The sequence below is a fragment of the Oryzias latipes genome, chromosome 2 (genome assembly GCF_002234675.1).
Source record: "Oryzias latipes chromosome 2, ASM223467v1".
Taxonomy (NCBI): domain Eukaryota; kingdom Metazoa; phylum Chordata; class Actinopteri; order Beloniformes; family Adrianichthyidae; genus Oryzias; species Oryzias latipes.
This window is the reverse complement of record NC_019860.2, coordinates 8,835,344-8,861,705: the sequence shown is the minus strand read 5'-3', so window position 1 is coordinate 8,861,705 and position 26,362 is coordinate 8,835,344. Positions and strand designations below refer to the sequence as shown.

At 41.2% G+C, this 26,362-nt stretch overlaps 4 protein-coding genes across 7 annotated transcripts in view; 2 read left to right on the top strand and 2 right to left on the bottom strand.

Moving 5' to 3' along the window:
* The window catches only part of LOC110013798 (gastrula zinc finger protein XlCGF28.1), a 989,290-nt gene that overhangs the window by 191,107 nt on the left and 771,821 nt on the right, over positions 1-26,362 (top strand). The window lies entirely within an intron of this gene.
* Positions 1-26,362, bottom strand: part of LOC101169839 (NLR family CARD domain-containing protein 3) — a 1,010,604-nt gene that overhangs the window by 343,716 nt on the left and 640,526 nt on the right. The window lies entirely within an intron of this gene.
* Positions 1-26,362, top strand: part of LOC105355408 (NACHT, LRR and PYD domains-containing protein 12-like) — a 768,227-nt gene that overhangs the window by 415,094 nt on the left and 326,771 nt on the right. The window lies entirely within an intron of this gene.
* LOC111948637 (zinc finger protein OZF-like) lies at positions 5,675-26,322 on the bottom strand. The gene is made up of 2 exons (XM_023962506.1): positions 26,192-26,322; positions 5,675-8,690 (listed from the first exon to the last, which is right to left on the bottom strand). Exon 2 carries the CDS (start codon positions 8,671-8,673, stop codon positions 6,988-6,990), a length of 1,686 nt encoding a protein of 561 aa, XP_023818274.1. The 5' UTR covers positions 8,674-8,690; positions 26,192-26,322; the 3' UTR covers positions 5,675-6,987.

The following is a 26,362-nucleotide window of genomic DNA, read 5'->3' as shown; positions in this document are numbered from 1 at the left end:
AGCACCTTCCGGTATTTGCAAAATATGAATGCGTTTGTAGAGAAATAAAAGAGAAGTCTACAGTTTACAGAAGTTTAGTTTACAAAAGAAAACTAACAGAGGAATCAATAAATGCGTTTAAATCAAATTTGGAAAAATCCTGAATGAAAGCAACGATGTCAACTCAGCTTATGAATATTGTATGCAGCAGTTTACATCAATATTCGAGAAAAAGGGCCCACTTACAAAATCCTGTAACAGAAAAAAAGATAATAAAAATCCATGGATGACCACTGGACTGAGAAACACATGCAAAAAAAAAAAACTGTTTATACAAACAATTCTTAAAAAATAGAACTGTTGAAGCGTAACAGCGATACAAAAAATATAAAAACAAACTAACCAGTGTCATGAGAACATGCAAAAAAGACTATTACGCAGAAGTAATAGAAGAAGAAAAAAATAAACACAAAATAAATGTGGAAAGTATTGAACAGTGTCATTAGGAAACAGAAAGAGAAAACAAATTACCCAGACTCTTTAGTTGGTAAAAATGAGATATGAAACAATATTCAGGATATGTCAATGGAGTTTAATAAATATTTTGTAAAATTTAGGGCCAAAGTTAGCCGACGAAATAAACTGTTCAAAAATATCAGAAAAGGAAACAGTGAAACACTGCATAAAGAGAAATTCCAACTAAATCTATTTGAAACCCGTGGAAGCAAAAGTCTTCTTCCTCTTTCGGCTTCTCCCATCAGGGGTCGCCACAGCGAACAAGTCGCATGGTAAACTTGGCAATGTTTTACGCCGGATGCCCTTCCTGATGCAACCTTCTCAAACTGAGCCGGCATGGAGGTGGAGAAGGGAATAGGGAGCAGCCCGGAGTCGAACCCTGGTTGCACGGACGGAAGGCGCCGCAAACCAGCACGAGCTAAACCGGCTCCAAACCCGTGGAAGCAAAAGAAATTCTAAAAAATCTTCAAAGAATTCAAAAGCAAAACATCAAAAGACTGTAATGGAAATAATATGATGGTGATAAAAAAAAGGTAATTGATTCCATTATTGAGCCGCTAACCTACATTTACAATTTATCCTTTCAAACAGGAACATTTTCACAAAAAAGGAAAATAGTTAAAAGTAATTCCATTACACAAATCAGGGGACAAACACCAACTAACAAATTACAGACCAGTGTGTTTACTCTGCCAATTCTCAAAAATACTTGAAAAAGTATTCCTGGAAAATTTTGTTGAGAAACACAAACTAATGTCCGACGACCAATTTGGTTTCAGAAAAAACAGATCAACGTCCATGGCGATTCTGAAACTAACTGAAGAAATAATAAATGGCAAAGAAAAGAAGAGTTCACAGTAGGAATGTTTATCGATCTGAAAAAGGCTTTTGACACTGTTGATGATAACATTTTAATTAAAAAAAACTGGAAAAATAGGGCATTAAACTGGTTAAACAGTTACATTAAAAACCGGCAGCAGTTTGTCCAACTGGAAGATTATAAATCATCCCTTCTAAATTCAACGTGTGGAGTACCACAAGGGTCAAGATTAGATCCAACACTATTCATCCTATATATTAATGAAACCACTCGGTATCAAAAACACTCAAATACTTTTACATGCTGACGATACAAGTATAGTCTGTACAGGGGAGAATCTTAGGGAAGTTGTAAAAGTAGTAATAAACACAGAATTAGGGAAACTAAAACAATGGTTTGACAATGGATGTAGAAATAAAAGTTGCTATTGATAATCATGTTCTGGAAAGAGTGTCTGAAATTGAGTTCCTCTGAGTAATTATGGACGACAAAATAAACTGGAAACCACAAATAAAGCAGGTCAGAGCTAAACTTGCTAGAATCATATAAGTGTTGGGAAAAACGCCTTCTTTTCACATTCCACCATCCATTTTAGAAGAACACAAACACTCACCTGAGCACTGGTGTTAGCTCACCTTTGCACTAATAGTTTGCATGATTGAATGAATGAAAGATTTCACACTAGTTGGTTTAAAGGCATAGGTATGCGTTTGTGAACACTATCTGTTTTGTGTACATGTTGACATGTGGACATTTTTGCGGTTAGCAGGTGTGTTGATAACATTTGAGTGTGTGTGGACAGGCCCCGCCCTTTTGTACTACATTTGAACCGTACCGTAATGATAAACAACCAGTAAACCTGTCTGCTCTATGCTGCTTCATGGTCTTACCCCCCCCTCTCACTATCACCCCCCCCCCCCCTCTCTCTAACATCCCTCTCTTCTTCCCTTCTTTCCTTTTCCGTCCGGTCCAACACCAAAGATTTTCAAACATGATTGAAATTAATAAAGTTTGGCCTCAATTACAAAAGGGGTTTATTCAGACATACCTTTGGTTTGTCTGAAGATGAATAACCCCTCTTGTTAAAATAAAATATGTCCAACACAAGAGGCCCTCAGCTCTCATCTGCCTGCCTAGCTGTTGGACAGGACAGGTTTAAAAAAACAAAAAAAACAAAAAAACAAACGCGTCATACACTTTCATCCTTAATACTACCATATTTAGAGTACAGTGTAGAAGTTTGGGGAAATAAAATACAAATCTACAGTGTTTGAACATCTTACACAAAAAAGCTGTTCAAACAGTTCATGGTGTGGACTATGGGACACATACAAACACACTATTTTTAAAGTCGGGTTATTGAAAATAGGGGATCTAGTGAAACTGAAGACGGCACTCATCATGTACAAAGCCAAAAATAACTTACTTTCAACAAACTTACGGCAAATGCTCAGAGACAAAGACGGGAGTAACAATTTAAGAAAACAACGGAATTTCAAAAAGCAAAGCATTCGCACCACAAATAAGAAAATGTGTTTATCAAATTGTGGAACGGATTGGATAAAGGTTTAAAACAAAGCAAAAGTTGACATGTATTCAAAAAAAAACAACAAGAAGTCACTAAAAGAACTTTATAGGGCCAGATATGATAAATAAAACAAAAAATGTCACTTTTACATAGTATGCATGCAGGATGTTATATAAATGATCTGTACAAATCTGTAAATACATGCATTGTACATATCTATAAATAGAAAAACATGCATCATCAGGTGTTGTTAAAAAGGGGTGGGATCAGATAAGATTTCTCTTCAACCCATTTCTTTAAAAGCAAACTGTATTACTCTATCTGTTTATTTTAAACTACTGTGTTATTTTACATTAGTGTTTGAAATAAAAAAAACTGAAACTGAAAACTAAAGCAGACAGCAGAAGCTGGAAGACTTTTCAGTGCAGCTTTTGAAAGTGTATGCAGAAAACACAGGCTGCTCTCTGGTAGTTTTGAGGTCTTCTTGAAGGAACTTGAAATCCTTCTGAGACTTCAACGACCAACTTTAGCTGTTTACTCCACTTCTTGTACTTTTGATGTTTTGGGCTGATAATCTGCTGAAGCAGTGTCTCTGAAAGGTTGAACAAGCTGTAGTTCTTGTAAAAATCACCAACGGGCACTAACAACGATAGTCTCCTGTCTCCTTTTGTAAATCTGCTCCCTAGTTCACCCTGTCATGTGAAAGCCAAAGGTCGGCAGCTAGAGGGACTCTATAAAAGAACTGGCTTAACCATTCACAAAGAAATCTATAAATCACATTTCACTCAGTATAAGAACCTGGTTTCTTCCACAAAAACGAGCTACTTTTCTGAACTCATCTCCAAAAACAAAGGCAACTCCAAAACAATGTTTTCTCTGATGAACACTATTTTCAACCCCTCTGACTCTTTCCCTCCCCATTTGTTTTCCACTGAAACCTGTAACTCCCTCATGTCATTCTTTAACCAGAAAATTCCAGCTGTTCATCAACAGCTTAGCTCTTCTCTCCTCCCTCCCATCCCTGACTCTTTCTCTCTCAATCACAGGTTTTCCTCCTTTCAACTGCCTGACCGCGAGGAAATTTCCTCTCCCATCCTTAAATCCAAACCTACCACCTGTTATCTCGATCCCCTGCCAACATCCTTAGTTATGGCCTGCCTCCCATCTCTCCTTCCGCTTATTACTGCTATTATTCACTCCTCACTATCATCTGGTACTGTCCCATCACTTTTTAAAATGGCAGCTGTTAAACCCATCCTGAAAAAACCTGGTTCAGGTCCCAATTTATTCAGTAATCTCTGTCCTTCCCTTCATTTCCAAAATTCTTGAGAAAGTAATCGCCTCTCAACTTTATGATCACCTAAAACACAATAATCTCCTGTAACCTTTTCAGTCCGGTTTCTGCCCCCTCACAAAGCACTAAGACTGCTCTGCTCAAGATCACCAATGACCTTCCCATTGCAGCGGATTCTGGTCTCCTCACCATCCTCATCCTCCTCGATCTGAGTGCAGCCTTTGATACCATTTCTCATTCCATCCTCCTCCAAAGGCTCTCCTCCCTCGGTATCACCTCCACCCCCCTCCGTTGGTTTACCTCTCAGGCCGCACCCAATTCATTCATCTTAAATCATTTAAATCTCAGCCTTACTCTGTCTTTTCTGATGTCCCCCAAGGTTCTGTCCTTGGTCCTCTTCTTTTTTATTTCTTCTTATCTTCTACCCCTTGGCAATATTTTCCTTAAATTTAATGTTAACTTTCATTGTTTTGCAGATGACACCCAGCTCTATGTATCAAGCAAACCTGACACCTCTCTTCCACCCTCCTCCCTCCACTCCTGTCTATCTGAAATCAAAAACTGGTTCACCTTAGACCTTCTCGAATTCAATAGTGATAAAACCGAGCTCCTTCTCGTCAGTTCCAAATCCACCCACTCCAAAGCCACAAGTCTTACTCTTTCCATCGATTCGTCTTCTGTCTCCCCCTCCCCTCAAATGAAGAGTCTGGGTGTCATCCTGGATAGCACCTTATCTTTTCAGTCCCACATCAATAACATTACTTGGTCAGCCCATGTCCATTTACGTAACATTAATTGTCTACGGCCCTCCCTCGCTGTCCCCTCTGCTTCTATCCTGGTCCACAGTCTGGTCACTTCCCGTTTAGATTACTGTAACTCCCTCCTCTTTGGTCTCCCCCAAAAAACCCTCAATAAGCTCCATCATCTCCAGAACCCCCTCCTTCAGTCATATCACCCCGGTTCTCCACCAGCTGCACTGGCTTCCCATAACCTCCAGAATCCAATTAACACTCCTCCTGTTCACCTTTAAGGCCCTCCATAACCTGGCCCCTCCTTATCTCTCCTCCTCGTCACCATGGGAAGCCGAGCCTTCAGCTGCTCTGCTCCCAAACTTTGGAATTCCCTCCCTCCTGATCTGCGTAACATAGACTCTCTTCCAACTTCCATATCACAACTCAAAATTCATTAGTTTATTTCTGCCTTCCCATCCTGATTCCCTTTCTAATTTTCTTTCATATTTATTGTCCTTTTAATGTCTATTGTTTAACCTTTGTTTCTACTGTGTTCTTGGGTTTCATGAAAGGCGCTTTAAATAAAATGGATTATTATTAGTAGTAAAATATATCAAAAAGCTACTTTAAATCAAACACAAAAACATCTATGACTATAGTTCATTGTATATTGTCAATCTGGCTGGAAAGACCAAGTTATGTCAGGAAATGTTTTCAGAAAACAGACTGTAGAAAAATGCTGTTAGTTTGTACCCTGTTTTCCAGACAAAATATTCAATAAGCCTCAAGAGTCAAAACTTATCCTTTAGGTTTTTAATTGCAAGCAAGGAGGAAAAACACAACAGTTGCATTTGATCTGAACAATGAAGGTGCATTTGAAAAACACAGTAATGCTGGTTTGGAACACATACAAGAGTTCAGCCTCTCCTCATAGTTGCATGAGGCCTTTGGTTCCCAGGAAGGTGAATTCAAAGCTGGAGTTTGTTTTCAAGCTGATGTGAGTGGGTGCAGACTTAATTGAATAAAAACAAAGCATATGGTGTTAACAATTATATCAACTAAAAAACTAAAATATTAGGTTGGTTTGTTCCCCTTCAGTTTCCAACACACAGAAATGAATGAATGAGACTCAGAGACAGTTACTTAGCTTCAGTGAAGATTTACTCCGCACAAAACAGCATAGATTTGTACGCAGGGTTACAGACAGAGGAACAGGATCACAAGGTCTGAACAAAAACATTTAGAAAAGGGCTTGGTATATATACCTGGCATTTACATATTCAGAAGATGGTCTGAGGATCTATGGTGTGAAAAACCCACCCACATGCTGTTGCAGGCTGGATACTTGAAGGTCATACAGCTTCAAGTGTCAGATCTCTCTGATGTTCCCACAGACATTTGCCAGAGCACAAACACCAGAACACACAAAAAGTAAAAAGGGATGATGAGGAGAAACTGTGAGGACAATGGCTTGGTTGTGCTGTCTTAGGATGCAATATAATTTTGAGATGATAATACATGCTCAGTGAATTAAGTTTAAACCATTAGTGTAATAAAATAATAGTAAAAAGGGAGTTTCTAACTATTCTATTTCTAATTATTCCTAACAATACGCATAAAAGAAAAGGTTAAAAACAATCAGCATTTTTAAAAACTGTGATTTGGTATGATAGGATTTAAACTTACAGATCTAAAGACATTTCTCAACACAACCCAGAGTGGAGATGGAAAAGTGTCCTATCCAGAGGAAATAAGCAGGTCTTCTGCTTTTTAACAAGTGTCAGATAGCCCTACCTTCCTTTAAACTAAAAAGAAGACAACATGAGCACCATGGTGCTTCCAGGAAATGAAGAAGCTCTTTCTACAGGTCTTACTTTATATTCTTACTTCCTGAGACGTAAAAATTTAGGTTACTATTAAATGTAAAATACAAACAACAAAAAAAAGTAAAAAAATGTTTTTCAAAATTCATTTTCTGTGTTAAATTACAGCCATTTTCTTAAAAAAAGCAAACCTTTTCACAAACATTTACTTCCAATTTAAACGCTTCTCCATCTTTCCACATGAGACTTCTGGTGTGAGTTTCCCTTAATTTTTTGGGAGGATAATTTTTACTAAATTATTTATCGCATTCTTTATCACATTTAGGCGTCTTTCTTGTGTGACTTTTCATGTGTGTTTGAAGGTTATGTTTAGAAACATAACATTTATCACATACTTCACAAGAAAAAGGCTTCTCTCCTGTATGAGTTCTCATGTGTGTTTTTAGATTAGATATTTGATTAAAGCTTCTATCACACTCTTTACAAGAAAAAGGCTTCTCTCCTGTATGAGTTCTCATGTGTGTATTGAGATTATATATTTCAGTAAAACTTTTATCGCATTCTTTACAGGAAAAAGGCTTACCTTCTGTGTGAGTTCTCATGTGTTTGTGGAGAAGATATATTTGGCTATAACTTGTGCCACATTCTCCACAAGAAAGAGGCTTCTGTCCTGTATGGACACTCATGTGTCTTTTGAGATTAGCCTTATGATTAAAACTTTTGTCACATTCTTTACAAGGAAAACGCTCACCTAGTGTATGAGTATGAGTTCTCATGTGTGTTTTTAGATTAGATATTTGATTAAAACTCCTATCACACTCTTTACAAGAAAATGGATTTTCTCCTGTGTGAATTCTCATGTGTGTATCGAGATTATATTTTTCAGTAAAACTTGCATCGCATTCTTTGCAGGAAAAAAGCTTTTCTCCTGTGTGAATTCTCATGTGTTTTTTAAGATGATACATTTGACTAAATCCTGTGCCACATTCTTCACAAGAAAAAGGCTTCTGTCCTGTATGGATACTCATGTGTCTTGTGAGACCAGCCATTTGATTAAAACTTTTGTCACATTCTTTACAAAAAAAAAGCTCCCCTGTATGAGTTCTCATGTGTGCTTTGAGACTAGTTAATTGCACAAAACGTTTATCGCATTCTTTACAAGAAAGAAGCTCACCTGTATGAGTTCTCATGTGTGCTTGAAGACTACATAATTGCAAGAAACATTTATCACATTCTTTACAAGAAAAAGGCTTCTGTCTTGTATGAGTTCTCATGTGAGTTCTGAACTGAGACTTATAATCAAAACTTTGAGCACATTTCTTACAGACATAAGGTACTTCATCAGACTCAGCTCTCATGTGGACAGAGACATCGTGAGCAATTCTCGTTCTTTTACCATACTCTACTGAGGAAAGTCTCTTCTCTTTTGGAGATTGTTTGCATTTCTTTACCAAAGTTACTTTCTTTACATTTTTTCTAACAACAGAGTCACACTGACTTTCTGACTTGTAAGAGCTATCCACACTTTGGACATGACTTCTGTCTCTTCTCTTCCTCTGATCTCTGTTCTGTGGGTCTGTCTCTTCATCTGTAGTTGATGTTGATTCTTCATGTTGGTTTCCTTCTTCATCCTGACTATCATTTACATTAAAGCTCTGCTGATTGTTTAGATCTGCTTCACTGTTATCATCTTCCTCATATGGAGGAATCCCAATAAAGGTATCAGTCTCCTGCTTCAGATCAAGCTGCTCCTCATAGTGACAAATGAAGAGTCCTTTTTGCTTTTCTTCAGTCTCAGGTTCTGGTTCTTCCTGCTCCTCTTTAATCTGTGTAGGTTCTGGTTCTTCCTGCTCCTCTTTAATCTGTGTAGGTTCTGGTTCTTCCTGCTCCTCTTTAATCTGTGTAGGTTCTGGTTCTTCCTGCTCCTCTTTAATCTGTGGAGATTTGGGATCCTCCTGCTCCAGATCCACCTCTTCAGTCATCCAATGCCGTGGGAGGACTGCAGGGAAACAAACACAAGAATGAGCAATTTAAAAGACAGTGAATTGTTAAGCATCAATCGATCGATCAATTTTCTTAACCTGCATTATCTCTTTTGGGGTCACGAGGTTGCCAAAGCCTAACCTGGCTTCTGTTGGACAAAGGCATGTACCGTATTTTCATGACCATAAAAGTCTTGTGTTGTTGCGTGACTTCAGTAAAGAGGACGTAGGAGAGGACAGTATGAGAACGCTAAGAAAGGAAGTGTGGACGTGAAAGAAGACACACCCCTGAATAGTACAAAAATGTATCAGAAATGCACAGTAGGTGCTTCACAAACATGATTTTTAGGTACACATGTGATGTGAACTCACAGATCATTCGAATTGCAGACTGTGCATTCAAAATCCCGTTCTCGTTTGTGAATCTCCCCGTGTGTGTGAGAGAATTTTCTTCGGTGAATATTGAGACTCATCTGACGGAGCGGGTCAACTAATGTCACCATTGGCTAGTGAATCTGTCAATCAAACTCATCGGCAAAGCAGGCGGGTTCGCTTTTAGCCAATCGAATGGCCCCTTACACTCTTCACTCTCAACTGACGAGGGAGGGAGCTGTTCAGCACAGCAGTTGGGAGGACGCGGGCGGCAAACATGGCGGAGAGGTCTTCCGAACGGGATCAGTCTCAGCCCGTAAGTAATGCACTTATTTGATTATTATTCCCTCGTTGTTGTTATTGAATACTAAGTTGAAGCGTTCTCCTTAGCCAAGTGACATGTGTGAATGCTTTATAAACATTTCAGCCGAGTCGTTTGCAGAGTACCCCCACCGCTAATTAGCTTAGCTTTGCTTTGCCTGTGCGGTCATATTTTTTTTAATGGTTTTAAAGCGGGGGAGGACTTATGGTTTTGTCAAGTTTTACCAGCTCTTCACACAACACGAGTAACTACAACCAACCAGGGGCCTCGAAACTAGCCGGCTTTCGACTCAAGTTGTGTCTGCCTTTGTGGGTGAACTTCAAGCCGGTTTCGGTTCAAGCTAGCGCCTGTAGCCAATGATCTGTAGGTTCTACCATGATTCAGATAGAACTAAGGGGAAAAGCATGCCGGATTTACAGCAGCACAGAAAGTTTAATAAAAAGTATTGATTTAGAGACGGGGATTTGTTTAAACACTGATGCTATGCTATGCTAACTAGTTAGCTGTTCCGTGTGCTGCCTTTATGTAAACGCGATCCGGGTTAAAGTTAGACACAGTCTTTTCACAACCCAGACTTTAAGACGGGGTGGATTGTGAAACAAAGTTAATTCATATGACATTCATGAAAACGGCATTTTTTAAATATAACAGACGTGAATCCACTGTTGAATGAAAGAAGCCTCATTAAGTTTCTAACGTTAGAACCCGTATTGTGCTGACCAGCCCTGTGAGATTGTGTCAGAGTGACAGCCACTAAATTCCCCGTATCTTTACTTTCAATGACGAAATGACAAGAATCCCAAACATTATGTTTTTAGGCTGTTTTGTAGTCGATAAGTAGTCTTAGAAAGGGTGGATGGGAGAAATATGCTGTCAACAGTGATTTGAGTAGAAGTTACTGTAAATATTACACACAGGCTTCCTGTGATCAGTGTCTTGTCTCTGATTGTTTATTTTTAACTCTGTTCTTTACTACAAGCTCAAGTTATCATAGCAAGAGTGTTTTAAAAAATTCCCCTTTCAAATATTTGAAAATGATGTAATTTAATCTCAGACAGCTAAATGATCTAATCCATGTTTGTTGTGTTTTTATTTATTCTCTAGGAATTACTGAAGCGTGACAGCGTGACAATCTTTTGTTCCTCCTGACATCAGGCCATACAACTCTCTGGCAGGGCATCTTACAAGTAATTTCTTTTAATTTTACCCACTGATTTTCCAATTATTTACCTTTTTTTAATCAATCTTTTTATTTTGTGATATTTCTATTTGTAATGCATGTGTGTTTATGTGTTTTTTTAAGATGGCCATTTTTAAAAAACTTCCTCAGGGATTATTAAATACCCTTCTATTCTATTCTATTTCATATTTTATCATCCTATTGTATTACTGTTTTACCTATCAATTGGGAATTTAGCATTTTTGCCCCTGTAAATATCTGTCAGTTGAAAGTATTTGTACTTGTATTCCATAGATCTTGTACCTGAAGATAGCAGACAACAACTGCGCAGACTTGGCCTTCTTCAGTGACGCTGTGAACGTTTATGGCTTTCCTCTGAGGTATTCATGTTATTCATAAAGAAATATTTCATTCACATATCAGGCAGTATAAGCACTTGGTTATTTGTACAAAAATAAAATAACTTTTTTAGACTCCTCTGAAAACAAAGGCAACTCTAAAACTCTTTCCCCTCATGGATAACATTTTACCCCCCCCCCCCCCCCTTAACAGTCTCTCTCACCTCATTTTTTTCCACAGTGATACATGTAACCCACTCCTGCAATTTATCTAACCTAGAAATTCTACTTATTGGCATCATACATAAGAACATTACATTTTAAATTGATGTGTACCGTATTGGCGATGCATTTGTAATTATGTGTTTGAGACATGATTTTCATGTTATTGTCAGGGTGAGAGGAGATCACGGAGGAGAACATGTGGGCATAGCCGAGTAAATGCTCACAGTACGTAGAACTGACACAAACAGCTTCATTGCAGCAAAAGTGTACACACAATCAACGGTGAGTTGAACCTAGTTTTAGACGCTTTAATATATACATAAAAGTGAATGATGTATTAAAAATAAATCTGACAATATAATATTTCTTTTTGCTTTTTTCCAAATACAGGATTGAGCCCCTCTGGTGTGATGTCTTCATGACTGTTACTGGTTTATATTACAACATCCTGCACTCTCCTGAGGACCAAGACTTGCTCAATATCAGTAACATCACGTATTCTGCTGCCACTATATTTTCCTACCACGCATTCAGGCCAGTTTGGATGTGTTTAGTGACGCGTGGGACAGCCATCCAATCTGGACGGAGCAAAGCATGACACCAAATCAGCTGTGGCAGTTGGGCTTGACCCAGAACCCTGTTTCTGATCCCCGGGTAAGTGCTTTATTTCAGTGTTTTTCAACCTTTGTTCTCTTGTTCCACGGTCTGACACCGGAATCTGTGGAAAGTTACACCGCTAAAGACGAGCTTTAGCTGGTATTTTTGTTAGAACTGAGAGACTTTACCAGCAGAATTAAGAACAAGGAAGTGAAGACTTTAACCACTTCTGATTGTCAGACTGATGACATGTGATTAAGCCTTCAAGAATGATTGGCGGAGACAGTTAAAGGGGCGGGACTTTTCCTTACACAGTTATAGCTGCAGCTAAATCGCGGCACCGTCAACCTTATCAAAATGTATTTTATAGAATTAAATAAACACAAAGAAAAAGTCATTTTAAGATCTCTCATATTCTTTTTTTTTTTTTTTTTTTTTTTTTTTTTTTTTTTAACTTGTCCTGTCCAACAGCTAGGCAAACAGATGAGAGCTGAGGGCCTCTTGTGTTGGACATATTTTATTCTAACAAGAGGGGTTATTCATCTTCAGACAAACCAAAGGTATGTCTGAATAAACCCCTTTTGTAATTGAGGCCAAACTTTATTAATTTCAATCATGTTTGAAAATCTTTGGTGTTGGACCGGACGGAAAAGGAAAGAGGGGAACAAGAGAGAGGGACGTTAGAGAGAGGGGGGGGTAGGAGGGTGATAATAGGAGGGGAAGGGGGGTAAGACCATGAAGCAGCATAGAGCAGGCAGGTTTACTGGTTGTTTATCGTTACGGTACGGTTCACATGTAGTACAAAAAGGGCGGGGCCTGTTCACACACACTCAAATATTATCAACACACCTGCTAGCCGCAGAAATGTCCACATGTCAACATGCACACAAAACAGTGTTCACGAACGCATACTTATGCCTTTAAACCAACTAGTGTGAAATCTTTCATTCATTCAATCATGCAAACTATTAGTGCAAAGGTGAGCTAACACCTGTGCTCAGGTGAGTGTTTATGTTCTTCTAAAATGGATGGTGGAATGTGAAAAGAAGGAGGAGGAGCGCCCAGCCACCCCCACACCCATACCCCCGCCGCAGCAGCAGCGGCAGCCGGAATTCCCCCAGCGCCACACGGGAACAGGCAGGGAACAACCGCCCCCCGGGCGACCAAGACCGCCACCCAGGCCAGGGCCAGCAGGACCGCCGCGAGGCCCCCAGAGCCAGAGAGCAGGGAGGCGCAGAGGGAAAGAGAGCGCCGCCCCAGCCCAGCCAGGAAAGCAGCCCCCCGCCGCGCCGGAAGAGCCCAACGCAGGGCCCCACCGGAGAGGGACGCCCACAGCCCCAGACGAGCACCCCACCACCACCCAGGAGTTCCGGGCATCCCCCCGCCCCGACCCCAGGTACGAGCCAGGACCCCCCAAGGGAGACCCGCTCCGCACTCCAGGCAGCCACCCACCCGGCCCACGGTTGGTCCAGGTAGGAGCAAGGCAGGGGCCCGCCGCCCCCGCCCAGGAGGGGGGAACCCCGGGGAAAAAAGGGCGGCCCATAAGGGATGTTATAAATATGGCCCGACCAGGCTCGGCCATGTTGGAAGTTTGGCGGGGCCCAGCGCCCAGGGGCAAGGACCAGGACCCACCCCCCAGGGACACGAACACCCCCGGCTCAGGTGTAATATGAACCCCCCCACCGTGCGGAGAGAGCACCGCCGGGCCCAGGGAGCCGGCACCCAAGGGACACGGCCGCCATCGCCAAGGGGCCCGCACCCCCCACCAGGGACGGGGTAGGGGACAGATGGACCCAGGTCCCACCTTCCTTGTAAAATGTGTGTGCGTGTATGGGTGTTTGAGAGGGTGTTTGTGTGCATGTGTGTGTGTTTATGTTTGAATGTATATATTGAAGGGGGAGGGGTGTGTGTACTAAGGGGGGTGCAGTTAAAATTGGCGAGTAGGGCACTAAGGGGACATCTCCTGATTACTCACAGTGATGTCCCCTCACCCTCCACACCAAGGGGCCCTAAATGTCTAAGGTGCGGTTAAAATTGGCGGGTAGGGTGCCAGGAGGACATCTGCTGCTTGCTGGCAGTGATGTCCAAGCACCCCCCCTACCAAGGACCCTACGTGTCTAAGGTGCAAATAAAACCGAAAGAGGGGGGGCCCACTCCATACGGCAACCATAGGAGGGGGGCCACTCCCAAGTAGCCCCCCCCCAAGGCGCATCGCAGGCTAAACCCCCCACCCCCTCACCCTAATATGAGGTTATATAAGGAAGGGGGTAAATTGGGGACAGCTGGTAGACTGTCCCCCGGTGGTCAAACAGCCGTCCCCCAGCAAAGGGGCCAGGGCCACCCAGCCCAGGGGCCCACCCCCGGAGGCGCCGACACCCCAGGCCCGGCACCACCCACCCCACACAGAGAGAGAGGAGCCAGAAAGCGTCGCCCCCCCCCGGAGCAAGCCCAGGCCCCCACCCCCAGACGCCGGCCCTAGAAGAGCTCTGGTCAGGCCTCGACGGGACCGAGGAGGCCAACCGGCCGAGGCAACCACTGATTGCCTCAGCGGAGACCCCGACCCGCTAGCCCCCCCGACCCGTACTAATAATGGGCCCCCCCTCCCCCCCAGAACGCCCCCCCACAGGACAGGGCCGACAAGCCCCCCACCCCACCCCACCCCAGACCCCGCAGCCGAAGCGGGTGACACCCAGAGCGACCGGGGGCCCCGAGAGGGTTGTCCCGTCCCGTCCCAGAGCCAGGGAAGGGCCGATCCCAGCCCCAGGTGCAGATGGGCAGCCCATCCGGCGCCGCTGGGCCCCCCCCACCCGAGCAGGGCCCCCCGCCAACCCCCCCCAGCACAGGCAAAGGGACCACCCCCCCAAGCCAAGCCAGACCACCACCCCACCCCCCCACCACGCACCCCCACACCCAAGCCCAGAGGACCACGCAGCGCCCCAGCCCGCCCCACCCAGGCACCGGACCCGACCCCCCGACCAACGGAGCCCCCCACCGCCCCCGCCAGGCACCGGAAGCCCCGACCCCCACCCCAAACCACGGCAGAAGGGCAAGGAGCAGCGACGACCAAGCCCTCCACCCCCTAAGTCATGGAGTCAACCACAGGAGACCAGAGAGAATGAATTCTTTCAAAGTTACTGGAGCTTTGGGCTGACATTTTTTCCAAGCTGATATGATCAAACAGCAGATTTCTGTGTTGACTTATGTTTATATTTTTCTTGTTTTTCCAATTTATTAAAATAGTTTTTTTGGCAATACAAAGAGTTATGAAAATGATAGATGCTAATCCTTCTTCTATATCGATGGCACTCATGTCACCAAGCACACAAAGTGACGGTGAGGCAGTGATTGAAACCTTAAACCAGACTGATAAATCGGCACATACCTGCTGCCAGAGAGCCCTGACAGGAGTGCAGAACCACAGTGCGTGCATGTAGCTGTCGGGTAGATTATTATCACAGTGCTCGCAAATGTCTGAGTTACTGAGACCCATCTTGAACATCCTCTGTCCAGTGTAGTAAATTCTGTGAAGAGTTTTGAGATGGATTAGCTGCAGATTTGGACTTTTTGTCAGTTTAAAGGTGTTTAGACAAAGTTCTGACCAGAAGCTTTCATCTGTGCTGATGCTCAAATCTGCATCCCATTTTTTTGTTGGAAGGGCAATATTGTTATCCAAATTACATAAAAGTTTGTATATTTTGGAGAGAGTTCTATTCATTGAAAAATTAATCAGAGTGGTAACTACATCTGGTAGCTTTAAATCGTCGTCTTTAATTTTATACTTTTTAGTAATACTTGATTTAAGTTGCTGATATTCCAAGAAGTTATTTATTCCATGTTTGTCTTGAAGTTCCTGGGGGGTTATGAATCTTCTATCAATAATTACGTGCTCTAGTTGTTTTATGCCCCCTGCTTGCCAAGCTGGGAAGTGAATCATTTTTTTGTTAATAAGGATGTCCGGGTTGTTCCAGATGGGTGTCATTTTGCACGGTTGAATTGATGATTTTGATATTTTGAGAAATTCCCACCAGGCTGTTAAGGTGGCATTTATATTAATGCTTTTGAAACAATCCTGTTTTTTAACTATATGGCTAATAAATGGTAGCTGTGACAGGTTGATCTTTCCACATAACACCTGTTCCAAGTCTAACCATGAGTTGGTTTCTGGATTATTTTTTAACCATTTTAAGATATATTGTAATCTATTTGCAAGAAAGTATTTGTGGAAATTAGGTAGTTCTAATCCTCCACAGCTTTTTGCAGATTTTAAAGTTTTTAGACTAATTCTTGCAGGTTTGTTGTTCCATAGAAAGCTTGATATGGATGAGTCTAATGTTTTGAACCATTTTAATGGCGGTTGTGTGGGAATCATTGAGAAGAGATAATTAACTTTGGGTAAGATTTTCATTTTAACCGTGGCTACCTTGCCCATAAGGGACAGAGGCAGGTTGGTCCAGCGTGTTAGATCGTCCTGTATGCTTTTCAGTAATGGGGTGTGGTTTAGCTGCACCAGTTCTGATAGTTTGGGGGAAAAGTAGATACCCAGATATTTGATATTTCCTGTTTTAACTGGAATTGTGAGTCTTTGTTCCATATTCCTGTTAAGTGGTAATAAAACAGACTTATTCCAATTAATGGAATAGTCTGATATGGAGGAGAATTCATTTATGATCATTGCTGTTTCATTTACAGAATGTAAATTCCTTAAAAACAGTAATATGTCATCCGCATAAAGACTAATTTTATGATGGCTGTGTTTGGTTTTTATTCCTATAATGCTCTCATTCTGTCTTATTGCTGCAGCTAAAGGCTCAATGAATATAGCAAAAAGAGAAGGAGAGAGTGGGCAGCCCTGTCTGGTTCCTCTTCCAAGAAAAAACCTGTTTGAAGTCTGTTTATTAGTTCTAACTGATGCATTGGGGTTGTGATATAATATTTTGATCCAATTGATGAATGCTTCTCCAAAACCAAACTTATGGAGGGCAGCAATAAGGAACTTCCAATTAACTCTGTCAAAGGCTTTTTCAGCATCCAGCGATAGTACCGTCATTTCCTGTTTTTTAATGGTGGCAAAGTCTATTATATTAACTAGTCTACGGACATTATCATCCGAGTGTCTGCCTTTGATGAATCCAGTCTGGTCGAAGTGAATTATGTGAGGAGTGATTTTTTCTATTCTCTGTGCTAGTGCTTTGCAGATAATTTTTACATCTGCATTGATTAAAGAAATGGGGCGATAGCTTGAAGGACTAGTGGGATCTTTGTCTGGTTTTAGAAGAAGAATTATGTTGGCTGAGTTCATGTTAGGTGGCATTGATTGGCTCTCATTAATAGATGTGACAGTTTTATAAAATGTTGGTGCCAGTTGTTCCCAGAATTCTTTATAAAACTCAGCAGGAAAGCCATCAGGCCCTGGTGCTTTACCATTGGGCATAAGTAACAGAGCTTCATGAAGTTCAGACGGCGAGAGCGGAGAATCTAAGTTTGTGATTTGATCCTCATTTAGCCTGGGTAGGTTTACATTATTAAGAAATGAGTCAATACTTTGCTCTGACGGATTGATCTGCGGTGTGTACAGGTTTTTATAAAAGTTTTCAAATTCGTTATTAATTTTGACCGGGTCATGGGTGACATTTCCTGTTTGGTCCATAATAGAGGTGATTGATGATTTTTCTCTGTTAATTTTAAGCTGATTAGCCAGAAATTTGCCAGATTTATTAGAGTTTTCAAATCTTTCAAGTCGTAGCCTTTGTATTTGAAATTGTGTTTGTTTATTAATGATGTCATTTAACTGCAGCTTTAAATTTTTCAGATCTCCCAGAATGTGTTCCTGTGCAGAAGCAGCATAAGCAGTCTCCAGGGTTTTGATTTTATTTTCTAATTCTAATAAATCTGCTTTCTCTTTGCGTTTTTTGTGCGTTGAATAAGAAATGATTTTCCCTCTCATGACTGCCTTTGCTGCTTCCCAAAGAACGCACGGTGGGATGTCTGGAGTATTGTTGAAGTCTAAGAAGGTTGCCCACTCTTTTTTAAAGAATTCAAGAAATTCCTGGTCCTTTAACAGAGACGTATTAAACCTCCAGGTTGTACCAGAGGGTGTGGATTTTTCCCTAGAAATGTTTACAGAGACTGGTGCATGATCACTGATAATAATTGGATGGATATTGGAGCTTTGAATATTTTTTAAAAGAGAGTTACTGATTAATAAATAGTCTAAACGGGAGTGTGAATAGTGAACTGGAGAAAAAAAGGTGAACCCTTTAGTGCTTGGGTGACATGAGCGCCACGCGTCGCAGAGACCCAGATCATTCATGTACTGCTTTAGAATACTTGCAGACCGCCATGTACGCTGGTTTGCTGCTGTGCTGAGTCTGTCAAGTTCAGGGTCCAAAACAAGGTTGAAGTCTCCTCCTATAATGATTGTGGAGTCAGAGTGAACTGAGAGTGAGGTGAAGAATCTGTGAAAGAAGGAAGAGTCGTCAACATTAGGACCATAAATACTCACTATACAATAGTCCTTATTCTGAATGGATATATTAATGATTACAAATCTGCCTTCTGGGTCAGTAACTGTATCCTTATGAGTAAAATTAAGATTTTTATTAATTAAAACAGCAACTCCTCTTTGTTTGGAGTTGTAACTGGCAGAGTATATAACTGGAAATTGTAAGCAGCACATAAGGTGATTCAAAGAATCTGATAAATGGGTCTCCTGCAGTAAAGCTATATCTGCTTTTAGACCATCCAGGTGATTTAACACTTTCAGTCTCTTTGGCTCAGAGCCAAGTCCACGCACATTCCAGCTAACGATGTTAAGACTGTTCATAACTGCTCTGACTGAAAAGGTGTAAAGCTAAGTAGTGCTTGTGTACCAGTCCGTGTGCGCGTGCCCGCATTTGAGAAGCGCTGTGCGCGTGAACGTTTTCTGGTTATGTGAGCTGCGTGTCGCGTGCGTCCTATGAGAGCCTGTGTGAGGTGATTGCAGTATGTCAGCGTGTGTGTGCGGGATCGCATGTGCACGCCCCTGTGTGCGCTTGTGTGTGCGCGCGCCCGTTCCGTGCATAAATAAATACTTACCGAGGATGAGTTGCTTCCAGGTGATTTACATATAATGAGGGGGGAGAGGGGGGGGGGAGAGTAAAGGAAAGAAAAAAAGAGATAGAAGGGAAGACGAAAACAACAACAAAACAACAATAGAAACATCAGTGGGACTGAGGTGACGAAGAAAAAAAAAAGACTGTTTTCCTGCGATCGAGGTGTGGATTATTGATGATCCGGTTTTCCATTCATTGAAGTAAGTTTAGCGGGTTTCTTCTGGGCAGCGCAGACCAGATGTTCTCAGCGCGGATCTGAAAGCCTTCAGCACAGCCAGGGGGTGATCTCCGGGTCCCGGAACAGCCGGCCGTCCACGTAAAGTTTGTCAACGGCCACAATCGCTCTCGAACCAGCAGCAAGATGCTTCCTCCTCAGCGGGAACAGGATCTTCCTTCTACGGAGGATTTCTGCCGGGAACTGGTCATTAACGCTGTAATGCGTGCCTCTCAGTTCCCGTCCGCGGCCCTTCACCAACTACTTCTGTTTGAAATGTTCGAATTTAGCCACAATAGGACGCGGGCGCTGGTGGTCGGACCTTCTTCCTCCGAGGCGGTGAACCCTGTGGAAGGAGATCTTCTGCACCTCCTCCTTGGGGAGCTTCAGGTGGACCTGTAAAAAGGATCTAACGGTGGCCTCGGGGTCTTCTCCTACCTCCTCTGGAACCCCCGCGACCACTAGATTGTCCCTCATGCTCCTCGACTGAAGATCCAGGAGGGTTTCCTTGATGGATCGGTTCTCCTCGGAGAGACGGGCGGTGTCACTGCTCAGGGTCTTCACGGTCTCTCTGAGGGCCTGGTTCTCCGCTGCGAGCTCCCGCACCTGCTGCTGGCTGAATTCCAGAGACTCCCGCAGACCTTGAAATTCTCTATGGAGGATCTCCAGCAGATTGAGGCGGCCATCAAAGCTGGAGAGCTTTTTGTCAATCGAATCCAGGATATCGCTCATTCCGCTGCCTGGAGACGACACAGCCCCGGGAGAGTCCTCAGGCCGTTCACGCTTGGCGGAGGGGGTGGTGGTGGCGGTTCTGGGCTTCACCATGTTGCAGGTATTAAAACACTCGTCGATGAAATTCTCCAGGTCCTCCAGGCTGACAGAAGCTTAATACTCTTAACAGGTTGTGTTAGTTAGCAGGAAATATTTTAATATGGCGGAAAAATGAAACAAGATCGAAAATGTTTGTTCAAATGCTTACGCGCCGCCAAGTCGACTCACCACACTCGTCTCGCTGGGTCTCGCGATACTACAGCATCACGCGATCCACAGCATCTCACCGATCCACCGATCTCTCATATTCTTAACTACTCAGTGTTTTATCAGGGCCTGTTTGGATGAACAAAGAGCTGATTTCCTGGAGATGGGAAATGGTTTTAGATCAGTGAAGTAGGGCAATTCCCCACGGCACACTTGACCATCTCCCACGGCACACTAGTGTGCCGCGGCACACTGGTTGAAAAACACTGATCTAGACCCACTAGACCAGGGGTCTCAAAATCAATTTACCTGGGGGCCACTGAAGGCGGGGTCTAGCTGAGGGAGGGCCGCAACTTCAACGCACACATGCAACTTGTGAGTGTCTGAGAGCCAAAACATTTATATGGAACATATACTATGTGTTTTTTTTTTTAACTTTATTTTTTTGAGATAATTTTCTTAACACAGAATACAGTTTTTCGTGTCAGAACAAAAGCAATGGGAACAGAAGGAGAGGGAGGAGAAAGAGAGAAAAAAAAAAAAAAAGGTGGGGGGGACAAAAACAGACGTTAGTAGCGGGGCGCAACTAAGACATTGTTTCAAGACCGGACCGAGGGAGCTGTATATTGTGTCGATTTCTTCCATCGATCTTCGAGTTTATGTGCATCTAGCCTTAAGTAATACGTAATCTTCTCCATGGAGAAAATTTCCTCCATAATGTCTCTCCATTGCTGCAGTGTCGGCACTTCACTTCTCAGCCATTTTCTTGTTATTGCCTTTTTACAGGCTAATATCATCACCTTGAAGAGGTATTTGTCTTCTGGACGAATAACGTCCATCGATAGGCCAAAGTACAATGTCTTAGGGTCCATAACTATCTCACATCCTAGGATACCCCGAAAGGTTTTAACCATAATTTTCCAGAAAGGAGAAATAATTCCACATGACCAAAAGATGTGTGAATGGTTAACGTTGAAGTCCCCACATAGCCTCCAACATTGTTGTGAGGTTCCCAGTTGTTTACTCTTTATGTGAGGACTAATAAAAAACCTTGTCAAGTTTTTCCCTCCAAATTCTCTCCATTTTCTAGAACATGTGGAGCTATGCTGTAGTCCACAGATTGAATGCCATTCATCTTCTGACAGTAAAATTTGTAATTCTGATTCCCACTTTTGTTTTATATGCAGAGAGTTATATCCATTACAGTTTAACAAGTTTGGAAATGACCCTTAAATGTAACTTCTTATAAGACCCCGTCAGTATTTCTATTAACTTGCTTCCGTCTTGACTAAGATATTTTTTAATCTCCGTATTGTAGAAGTGCCTTAATTGAAAATACCTAAATAGGTCAGCCGTATCCAGCTGAAACTCCTCTTTGAGCATTTCAAAGGACTTGAACAGTTTTCCGTCTGTTAACATGCACACTGCCGTCATTCCTCTGTCACTCCATTTCTTAAAAATATTGTCCATCTGTCCCGTTCTGTATTTTTGAGATTGTGAGGGCCAGATAAGTAGTTTGTAATCTCCACCTATGTCGTATTTATTGACCATGCTCCACCAGATCTTTAATGTCGTTTCAATGATAGGGTTTTGTTCTGTGATTTCTATTTGTATTTTCTCACCCAGTCTTGCTTGTGGTGGACATTTACTATAGGTCAACTCGATTTGTTTCCATTTGGAGTAATATTCTGTTGTACACCAGCATACTATGTATCTTAACTGGGCTGCTAAGTAGTATTCTCGAAAGCTAGGGAGGCCTAATCCTCCTCTTTCTTTTTCTAGTTGGAGTATTTTCAGTTTCACTCTTGGTTTTTTCCCTTCCCAAATAAATCTACTCACTTGTTTGTCCCATTTTACGAACTGAACCTCTGGGATCTGCACTGGCAATGATGAGAAAAGATACAACAATCTAGGTAGCACATTCATTTTTACAACCTCTATTTTGGAGCTAAGGTCCATTAACAGACAGGCCATTTTGTTAGGTCTTTTTGTATTGCATTATTCATCCTACTATAATTAATCTCATAAAGTTTATCAAGTTTTACTGTCAGAAAACACACACTGGTTGAAAAACACTGCTTTATTTAATCTCACTGTACTGGACAACTGATTTGTGTGCAGTTCGACTAAAGTGGAAAGTATCAAGAACAGTATGATGAAATCACAATGACTACAAGGAATTTTCATCAAAAATGAATGAAAAGTATTATTGTTGTGTGGTGCAAACAATTTCCCTAAATTGTTTGTCTGTAGGAAGAATAGCACATCTGCAAGTTCAAAATGCATCACAATGCATGGCATTATGAGCCATCATATGTACTAATGTCACTACTTTGTTAAGGATCACTTATTTGCAAATTATAATCAGTTACGGAGATATGAGGTCTGCCTGCCAGCAACAATATAAGTTATTATTAGTGGGTGTCTGTTCCTACATAATCTAAAACACACAAAAAAAACAGTGCTGTTCATAAACAGTTTTTTTTTTTTTTTTGTCAGGGTATGCTGGTTCCAGAGATTGAATGGGAGGAGAGTGGATCCATGACTGAACCTCATCCTGGGATCAATGTCCCGGTATGGGACAGTCCCCTTTTGGGTCCACAAATGTTGGAACTGCAAGACGACATCAACCCATTGTTTAATTCAGACCGTTTGGGAGTGGAATTACATCTTTACTGTCCCGTTTGTTTAGAACTTAATTTAGGCGACATAATTACATACAGAAGAAGAGAGACTGAGCGGGGCAAGACAGAGTTCAAATCAATACTGCTGTATTGTTCAAGGGACTTCATTGTATGTAAGGAAGTTATGAAAATTAGTTCCAGTTTAAATAAAATTCAAATCAGTAGAGATCCCACATTTGCTTAAATTTTGATGTTTTAATCTGTCCATGTTTTCACTGAATTTTACTCTGCAATAAAGGGTGAATGTTTGCACTTTCTTGTTCTATGACCATCTTTTGTTGTGTAGTATTTAACCAGCTATAAAACCCAGAGAGATGAGGATCTTTTTTGCAAGGGTGACCTGGCCAAGAGGTGTATATGTATATGGTTACAATATAAAATCAATGACATTTGAGTTATTAAAAAAATAAAATTAAGGTCAAGCAAAGTGACTTCGGGCTGAGCAGGGGAGGTGTATTGGGTATCTGTGATTGACAGTGAGATGAACTTGAGGTAATGTAGTCCCACTGCGTGGTACGGAGCAAAGTGATGCCAGTTTCTCCACAAAACCTTCTGTGGAAGTTGCAGATTTTTCTCCTCCACCTTCATATGATCCAAACCGTGTCTGAGTGTTGAAATGACGCTAGCATGAAAGCTAAGAGAATAACGTACAAACGATCCCGAGTGAAACGTTCATTGTAAATCCCATGACCAGTACAGAGTTCGATGGATTCAATGTCAACTGCATTAAACCACTGTTGCCTTGCTCCCAGGTCCACTGAAAAGTTGCACAAGCCAGTCATTTTTGACAACCGAAGGCAATAAACCGACAAGCCATGCTAGGGCTAACACGTTAACGACCGACTGGTACAGAATCAAATATGGGCGGGGCTTTTGCCACCCGCAGAAAGCGTAGAGAAAGTGTAAGGGGCCATTCGATTGGCTAAAAGCGAACCCGCCTGCTTTGCCGATGAGTTTGATTGACAGATTTACTAGCCAATGGTGAGATTAGTCGACCCGCTCCGTCAGATGAGTCTCAATATTCACCGTAGAAAAATCTCTCACACACACGGGGAGATTCACAAACGAGAACGGGATTTTGAATGCACAGTCTGCAGTTCGAATGATCTGTGAGTTCACATCACATGTGTAACTAAAAATCACGTTTGTGAAGCACTTACTGTGCATTTCTGATATATTTATTGTGAATTTCTAAAATGTTTTTGTGAAAAACAGTGTGCACATTTGTGAGAAACACTCATTGTGCATTTGTAAAACATTTAGTGTGCATGTGTGAAACACAATGTGTGTGTTTGTGAAACACAGGGTTTGTATTTCCGAATTTATTTTTCACGTTTGCATAAAATGACATTTGTGAATCGGAGCGTGTGTATTTGTGAAACTGGTTGTGTGCATTTCTGATTATTGAGACTGAATGACATTTGTGAATCGGAGCGTGTGTATTTGTGAAACCGGTTGTGTGCATTTCTGATTATTGAGACTGAAATAACTCCATAGGTTTGGGAACTGTTGAAAAAAACCTGCCAGAATTTATATTCTGCTGCTTATAAACTGCTGGAATTTCAATTTTAAAAATTCATTTAAAATGTTCATAATCTAAACAATAGAAAATAAAGAGGTGTGTCTGATGTTGGGATGCAAGTGCCACAATTCAGCATAGGTTTCATATCTTTGCGTCAGGCGGTTTGGGAGCTATTGAATAAACGATTAGATTTCATATGTGAATAGCTGTAATTTTAATACAAAAATCAATGTAAGATTTGTATCATCTATAATTTCTAAACAAATTGGTGTTTCTGATGTAAGTATTTCAGAACAACAATTTGGCATATGATTCATGTTTTTGGGTCATGTGGTTTGGGAGCTATTGAATAAGCGGAACAGAATTAATTTGCAAATTGCAGGAGTGTTTTGTATAAACATTCATATACATTTTTTATAAAATGTTTGTATGCAGTATGGAAAAGGAAAACACACTATGTTAAACAAGGTACGCTAACTAAAAAATACAAAGATGGAGGCCTACAAGCCATAGAATTTAACAGCCTTAATGGCACTTAAAAAGTAAACTGGGTAAAATAATTTATTAACAATCAAAATAGTATTACTGTAGGTTAATTGTTCCTAATAACATATTTCCAGCAACACTCCCCTATGGAACTGCAGATACATCACTATTAGAAACAAATCCATCTTTGTTCCAACATAGTTTGAAAATGGAATTTGGTCATTAATGCATCTTCTTAATGACAATGCTACTCTCATGTCTATTGATGATTTCACAGCTAAATATGGTTCACTAACAAATAGAAAAGATTTTGAAAAAATCATTAAGGCCATTCCTCAAAATGTTGTAAACTCAGTTTCTGATCTGTTTCATGATGACATCTACAGACGTCCTACTGTCCCCAAGCTTCTGATTAATGGACACAACATAGCAACTGCCAAACTCCCAAACCATCAAATCAGAGAACATTTTAATGAAACGTCCTTTCCCTACATCTCAAATCCAAATTATATAACCCAATATTTTAATAACTCAGAAAAGAAACAGATACGAACTAAATATTTAAAACCCCCCATCCCTCCTAAAGCCAAGGAAGTCCACTTTAAAACCTTTTCAGGTATTTACCCTTCCAAGGAATTATTAAGAAAACGGTTTGGAATTCCTGAAAATTGTTGTTCTTTTTGTCATGATGACATTGAAACAACTGAGCATCTTTTCTTTGAATGTTTTTATTCTGATGTCTTTTGGAATAGTTTACATTATTGGCTTGTCCACAAGATTCCACTTTTTTCAGACTTTTCTATTAAGGATATCATTTTTGGGTTTATTTTAGAACACAAAAACACAGAACTTATTCTGAATGTTGTAATTATTTTGGGTAAATTCTATATGCATAAATGTCGATTCCTTAAAATCAAACCATAACCAACCATTTTTCTACATTTCATAAAGAACTCTGCTCTTTTTTTTTCATCTGTAAACTTCATGGAAAAAAAAAACTTGCCATGTATGGAACTTCAAAGTAACTTATGTAACTTGCAGGTTTTTGATAACCCCCTAAGTTAAGTATCATTAAAATGTCTATGTAACCCCCGTTTTTATTTTTATTTTAATGTCTTTTATGAAAGTTTTTTCTGTATTATTGTTATTTTTTTTATCTTGCAACTGTTTGTACATGCCCTATACTTTTTTCTACTTTGCATAATTGTATACAATTGTCACAAACTATTAACCTCAATTTTTTTTTTCATTTAAGACCAAATGTCTGTGGAATATCCGACCTAAAACTAACTTCACCGCAGTAATTAAAGTTAAAAAAAAAGTCAGTTTTAGAACTCTGACCGCACAAGCGCGCGCGCATTGTTTCTGCAGCCCACAGCTGTAATTCATCACTGTTACACACAAAAGATGGCGGAATCCTCCAACACAACAATCATCGCTCCACCAGAACCTGGATCCGAATATTCTGGAATATGAAGAGCTTCTCTCCTTTGTTGAATATATACATACCTATGTCGTGGAGTTGAAGCTGTGGTTTCCAGATGACATCCAGCAGTCTGCGCTGACGACAAGAGCTCCTCCTCGTACTGGACGATGGTTCCTTCACAGAGTCGGAAGATTTCTTCAGCAGCAGCAGCTAGTCGCTCGCTGATCAACTCTCTCAGAGGCTGAAGGGAAGAC